A 7,579-nucleotide genomic window follows, 5' to 3' on the forward strand; every position below is an offset into this window, starting at 1 on the left:
CTGAGTTATCCTCTAGATTTTTACTACTAATGTGTCGTAGACCATCAGCATCTGCATTATTGGGGAGGTTATTGGACACTCAGTATCTTAGGCCCATCTACTGAATTGGAATCTGTATTTTAACTCGGTCCCCAGGTGACTGATTCATCAGCACTTTTAAGTTTCAGAAGCACTGGTCTGTATTACTGCGAGTCTCCTCAATGAATAGGCAACAGTCTTTTTGAAATTATCATCCACCCAGCTTATGTTTATTTGTAGGTAGCATCTTTTTATATTTTTAATTTTGGTCTTATCCAGTTTCCAGTTCTGCTTGTGTATGACATTAAGAACTTTATAGAAGCAATAGGAAGAAATCGGACAAAATCTCAGATTCACTAGGTAGGGTTTTCTGTCTTGTTCATAGATGAATCTTTTGTTCTGGAAAGGAGCCGTCCTCCAGTTGGGTGACAATTTGAGTAAGGGGCTAGGCCACAGTAGGTTCCGGTCAACATTTGTTGCTGTGTGCTCTGCCCAGTCGCTTCAGTCATGTCCAGCTCTTTGCCATCCTATGGGCTCTAGCCTGCCAGGCTCCTCAGTCCATGGGATTCGCCAGGTGAGAATACTGGAGTCGATTGCTTTGCCCTCCTCCAGGGGATCTTCCTGACCCAGAGATAGAACCCATGCTTCCTGCATTGCAGGCCGATTTTTTATTACTGAGCCACTAAGGAAACCTCAATATTTGGTGCCCACATGTAAAACTCCTGAAGAATGCAGCAAATCCATTAAAAGAAATACTAATTTGGGGTGAAAAAGTCATGACAGTCTCCAAAATATCACCCACAATAGTAGTAGTGCTCTCCTTGTCTTAAAATAAAAATTTTTTTTTTCTTTTCCACAAACTTAAGTTTGATTTATGATTTCTAGCTTGATGTTCGTGGTATTTACTTATTTTACTTTTATTGCTCTTTTTTTTTTTTTTTATTGCTCTTTTCTTATCAGTTGATCTTATTGGTCTTTTCCCAGCTGTATTTGCCTTGTAATGTCATATTTTAGTATATAATCTCTGGAAAAAGATACAGCATTCTTCCTCATACAAAAAATTTAAAAAGATTTCCTAGAAAAAACTCAGAATTTCATTAGTGATCAGCGAATGGTTTCCATTGTTGATTTAATGTTGAATCTTTGCAAGAAATAGCAAAATTTGATAAGCCATTCTTCACCTAAATGGATCTTTAATGAATCTTATTTAAAAGTGGATTTATAATATTGTTGGTTTCTTTGATAACATGAATTTCTCCAAGTGGTATTTAGAAAATAAACTTATGACAGAATAAATTATGAATACATATGAAACACCAAATTTGTCTTCCTCTAAGAAAACAAACAAACAAAATTCCTGCATAGAAACTCTGTTTACCTGAAATACAGCATGCTATTGTGGTCTCAATTCAGAGAAAGGTAATTGACAACTTCCCCAACCCCTGCACACACACACACACACAGATTCTGCTTTTTTGAATTTAATGATTGTATTTAATTGAATTTAATGATTGACAGTAACCATGAAAAAAATAAACTATAGAAATGAGACTACAGTTGATAGTAGTCTCATTTCTCATGAAACTTACATGCTTCTTTTTGGCAGTGCTGCAATCTATCTTTATAAGGAGATCAATCATCTAAGTTGTTCTCAAATTTTAGTATGGATGTAACAAATGCCAATAAAATACAGATTAGGAAAGGCAATAAAATTTACTATATAAAATATTAATGAAGGACAGAGTTATATTCAGAATAGATGAAGATGGATTGTCTTTGAAGAACTGAGGAACATCTGTTGAATCATGAAAGAAGTAGCTTTAGGACAAGTTTTAAAAAGTGATGTTTTTTTCATTGGGGCTGGTAAATAGGTATAATTTAGATCAAGGTATAATATAAAATATAAATAGTTCTCAAAAGGGTTTGGTAAATTTGGGAATATTAGGCTCATTCTGGGTAATTAAGGGAGACCAAAGGTACTTAGCCTATAGACTTAACTTTTTAAAGTGTATGTCTTGGAAAATTGCCATGTTGTAAGTCTACATGGCAGTTGGGTTCCTTCTCAGGCAGAATGTTGGGCTGGGAGGACCCTGCTCAGATCTGATAGGGTCCATCTCACCATCTTACAACAAAATAGTCATTAACATGAGAGCAGATTGCCTTCCTCGTTATCCATCCGTCAGGACCTTCAAAACCGTGTTAAGATTTATATCTCAAATTATAGTTAAGTGATTCACTGTGGGTGTTTCCACGCTACAAGGAGCAAGTTTTACATGTTCTACTTCCAAGGCAGCCTTTCTCCAGACAAAATGTTACTGAAGTGTCCATTTTGATTTCTCTCAGACTCAGCATTTTAAATAAGCAAGACGCTAATTGAGTTGATTTAACATAGCATAGAAAGAGTTATTAAAATGATCTGTTTATCTTTACATTCACCTGTTGGTTTTAGGTGAATTGGCTTACTATTTCTTTAATTTCTTTCAAGTACCTGAAACTAAATGTAAATTACAGCTATAGTGTCAGAGGAAGTAGTAATAGCAATAATTTAACTTTGTATTAATTTTCCTCAAACAGGTAAAATGATTGATATTACTCTTTAGGCAATATCATACATTATTTAGCTATAGTTTAAAAACCTTAATCTGTAATTGTCAAAGTTTGATTATTAAATATGTTCCCTGTTAGGATTTTTTTTCTGTTTTTATTGAACACTCACATTCTACTGTACAATTGATCTTCATAATGCTTGTATTCCTCTGTGTGCATATACAGATGTACTGCCTTTTCACTGAACAGTTACAAACCTGTGAATTCAACTTAAAAGGAAAAATCAGTGTCTGCTTATTTGAATTTAATGATTGTATTTAATTGAATTTAATGATTGGCAGTAGCCATGAAAAAAATCTATAGAAATGAGACTGTAATTGGCAGTGGGTCACATACTGAAAGTTGCATGCTGCTTTCTGGCAATGCAACAGCTGTTCTTATAAGAAGATTAATCATCTATCTTAGTTGTTCTCAAACTTTAGTATATTAGTAAAGAAATACTAGTAAGATGCAGATTCCTGGGCACTATCTTTTCAACTGTGATTCAGTGTGTCTGGAGGGACACACAGGAAGCCATCTTTTCTATAAGCACCACTGATGGTTTTGTGTCAGTGGTCTATGGTGTAGACTTAGAGATGGTCTTAGCTGTTCTTTCCAAAGATGGCTTCTCTTCTCTGGAAAGTTACCTTACCCAAAGGACAAGGCAAAAGTGAAAAAAGAGAATTAATTACTCAATTTCACATTCTGGCTTTATCTATGTTGCTTTTAAAATAAAACATTTCTTTTTACCTTGGTCCTAAAATCTCCTATTGATCTCACAGAAAGAGCAGGACTTAGAAGAAAGTAGTAAAAATTATAAACAAAACTGGACCCACTCATGGACTGTCATGCCCCTGACAGTGCCACTAAAGGGTCATTTGTGTGAAAACATAATATTTGAGCATGTAAAAAAAAAAAAAAGCATGTGTCTTCTACTTGAAAGAAAGTGAAAGTTAGTCACTCATTTGTGTCTGACTTTTTGTGATCCCATGGCCTGTAGTCCACCAGCTTCTTCTGTCCATGAGGATTTCCAGGCAAAAATACTGGAGTGGGTTGCTGTACCCTCCTGCAGGGGATCTTCCTGACCCAGAGATCAAATCTATGTCTCTTACGTCACCTGCATTGACAGGCAGGTTCTTTACCACTAGCACCACCTGGGAAGCCCTAATGGTAGTAGAGGCGGGGTATAAACAGGGTTCCCAAGCCTTTGTTCTTTCTGCTGGTCGTTTGGTTTGTCTACCGTTGACCAGTCTAGTGACCAAAATCAAGTGAGGGTATGTTTGCCAGCCAAGCTGTATTCAAGTTGGAGTAGGACCAGCACTGAGGTGCATGCAACTCTCCTTTTCAAATTCAATAAAGAAAAACAGGTTAAGGTGCATGTTCATTCACTAATGAATGAGTGGACAGACATAATGTGGGCTCTCCATACAGTAGAATAATTATTGGTCATAAAAACAAATGAAGTCCTGATCCATGCTGCTACAATACGGATGAACCTTGAAAACATGCTAAGTGAAAGCACAGGACAGTCCCAAAGGCCACATAGTATTAAACTATACCTCCGTTTATAAGCACTGTGCAGGGTATACAAATTTATAGAGACAGAAAGTAGATTAATGGTTGTTGGAAGCTGAAGGAAGAAGGGAGGGGGAGGTGACTGCTAATGCTCATGGGGTTTCTTTTTGGAGTGATGAAAAGTTTTGGAATTGTAAATGGTGATGGCTGCATAACCCTGTAAATATAGTAAAAACCACTGAATTGTACACTTTAAATGGATGAATTTTCTAGCATGTAAATCGTATCCCCAAAGAAAAAAAGAGTCATATTCTGGCTTCAGACAGGCTAGAAATCAGACTTGGCTGCCAGCTCTGTGACTGTAGGCAGGTTATCTGGACTCTCCAAGCCTCAGTGTAATCTCACTTCTAAAATAGAAATAATAACAGAATGTGAACCTTGAAGAGTTATCCTGAGAATTCAGAGAGTTAAACCATGGCAGGTCCTTAGCTCCATGCCTGGCACAGAGTAATTACTTCATACATGTCAGTTACTACCTCTGGAGAGAAAGTTGTGTGGGAAAGAGATTTTACAAATTGGTGCAGGTTGAACAGGAAGAGTGATTGGCTGGAATCCTTAGCTGGGAAGTCATGGCTTTTCTCTTTCTGTAGGCGCAGAGCAGAATGAGCCAGGGCTGGAGCTGCCCACATCCATCTTTGAAACCAGAACTCAATTTCCATCTCATCCCGATTGTTTTTAGGGTACATGTCAATAACTGAGAATTATTGTGCCACAAATTCTGAATACTTCAGAAAAAATTTATGCAAAAATTTAGAAAGGTTGTTTGTACCTAAACTTGTATAACAATCATACCTACTTTACAATTAAGTTGTTTTATTTCACATCTCTGCCTCGGCATAGGTACTCTGTTTTCAAAAATTATTTTTTCATGGAACCAAATCTTAATACAAAACAATGATCCTTTTAAAGGTAATTGAAACAGTTCCTGAAGAGATTATAACTTGGATTGTTCAATACCAAAAATGTTGTTTATTGGGTTGTACTGGATTAGAACTTGAGTTAATCTTTTAAATATACCTGTTTATATGGCCAATTTATTCACTTATTAAATGAGATACAGTTTAATGATGTCTACCTTTCATTTTGGAGGTATAAACATTTGCCCCCAAACAGAGGGGTAAGGCATTACTGTATATCACTATATTAATGTCCTACCTACGAATCGCCTATTCTTCCCTTAAAATATGGAGACGTTTAAGTATTATTGAAAGAAAAACTGTTCTTCCACCCAAATATAATTATTAAAAAGAAAAAAAAAAAACTGTTGATGCTTTGTTAAGTAATTTTTAAATTTGGCAATGTCTGTCGTATTAATGACCGTTTGTTTTTCCTCGTAGCTTGGGGAAGGGCAGCCGCCGCTATGCTGCTCTGCGGTTTCATCATCCTGGTGATCTGCTTCATCCTCTCCTTCTTTGCCCTCTGTGGACCCCAAATGCTTGTCTTCCTGAGAGTGATCGGAGGCCTCCTGGCCCTGGCTGGTAAGACTGTGCGCCAGCAATTCTTCATTCCTATCTGCAGTGAACATCGATATAGTAATGTCCAAGCCACAGTGAAGATCCCTGACAGCACAGTTCCTGATCTGCTCTCAGAAAATGCGTCCCCAAAGGCAGAAGTAACAGAGGATGTGCTTTAAGATCTTGATCCCTTTCCTCTTCTGCCTGAGATAGCGTTCCAGTTCCAGGTCCCTCACCCAAGTGAGGAAGGTTGTCACTCTATCTGCGGTTGTCTCTCATAGATGACCTTGAGTCCCTGCTCCCCGAGGGGCCAGGGCTGTGTCGCCCCTGGAAGGGCAGTCTCCATGGTGGTCCCAGACTGGCCTGCCATGAGCTGCATGCTTAGGGGACTGAAATGTCCCTGAACCATTGCACTTGGTGAAGAAGTTTTGCAGTCTTAGGATGTGGTGTATCATGGAAGGGTCCTCTGCAATTTAGATTTTGTAGAAATTGATCTAAACCATGTGATGAAACAAAATGGGTAAATAACTATATTTTACATGTATTATGGCACATATTAGAGAAAAATGCAGAAAAGTGTTCCTTTAGTGTAGGACACAACGATTTGCACTAAATGACAGGCTTAACCAGTGAAAGTTTGCTATTTTAAGTAGACAAGAAGCAGAGAAATGGTGATCCGCACCAAGGTTGCCCTTCAGGAGTTGCCAAAGGAGAACATTTTAAGTTGGGAAACAGAAGCAACAAGTCAAGATATGGAAACATCTATAGCCTTTCTAGTGATTAAAAAAAAGAAATGGAAAAACTAGCTTTTCTTTAAAAAAAAAAAAAAGAAACAGAAAACTAGTTAAGAATAAATCTGTGGAGCTAGTAGAAAAAAATTAAGGTGAAAGGAAAGTGGTGGTGAGAACTATCCACTCCCGGACATACTCCTGGAAGCACAGCCAACTTACTGGTCCCTCTGTGAAGAGCAGCGTCTGAGTGTCACAGAGCTAAAATTTGCTCATACCTTAAGTCATGGCAATGCACACATGAAATACTAAGTTAAAAAGTGCATGGCATAGCATTGTGTTCAGTTGCTCAGTCATGTCAGACTCTTTGCAACCCCATGAACTGCAGCATGCTAAGCTTCCCTGTCCTTCACTATCTCCCAGAGTTTGCTCAAACTCATGTCCATTGAGTCAATGATGCCATCCAACCGTCTCATCCTCTGTCATCCCCTTCTCCTCCTGCCTCAGTCTTTCCCCGCATCAGGGTCTTTTGGCATAGCTTATGGCACAGCATAGCATGTGTATACTCATTAGTGCTTTATAGAATTATGCATGTTCATTGAAAAAGACTACAAAGTAATCTAATAAAGCTCCTTTTATTTTTAAGCAATTTAAAATGTTAATGCATGATTAATAATAATTGTAACAATGTGACTCTTAATTAAGAGTTTAGAAATCTTTTTGACATGTTTCCCTGCCTGTATCTTCCCTTTCACTTTTTCAAAGCACTGTGATTATTCTCTTCTTTTACTTCTATTCTCCTAGCCTGGAATGGTCTTCTTCCTGCCCTCCATCTCTTCATTTCTATTTATTCTTCAAATTTCCCTTCCTCTGCAGGCTTTTCTACTGATTCTCCCATTGATCATTCATAGCATTGGTTCATTGTTTCATTTAGTCATTCATTTATTGAATGAATATTCCAAAAGTATGTTATCAAATGTCAGTATTGAGTTCTAACTCTGTATGTGTTTGCACACACATGTGTGTATATATATTATTTTTGCTACCACTGAAATATTAAATGTTTGGCACAGGAAATGCTAAGATGAAAAAAAATAGGCTCTTCTCTACCCTCTTCTTTCTATTGCACACCACAGTTCAGCAATTTTTACTTTAGTATATATAATGCTTACACAGGTACTATGGAATGATTCTCTAATATTCTGTCTGTATTTCATA

At 37.4% G+C, this 7,579-nt stretch overlaps 1 protein-coding gene across 1 annotated transcript in view; it reads left to right on the plus strand.

Moving 5' to 3' along the window:
* The window catches only part of PERP (PERP, TP53 apoptosis effector), a 14,452-nt gene that overhangs the window by 5,003 nt on the left and 1,870 nt on the right, over positions 1-7,579 (plus strand). The window contains exon 2 of the mRNA XM_010844225.1: positions 5,517-5,657. Within this exon, the coding sequence (XP_010842527.1) occupies positions 5,517-5,657 (141 nt within the window). The remainder of the gene's footprint in view (positions 1-5,516; positions 5,658-7,579) is intronic.

The sequence above is a fragment of the Bison bison genome, unplaced genomic scaffold (genome assembly GCF_000754665.1).
Source record: "Bison bison bison isolate TAMUID 2011002044 unplaced genomic scaffold, Bison_UMD1.0 scf7180017864198, whole genome shotgun sequence".
NCBI lineage: Eukaryota > Metazoa > Chordata > Mammalia > Artiodactyla > Bovidae > Bison > Bison bison.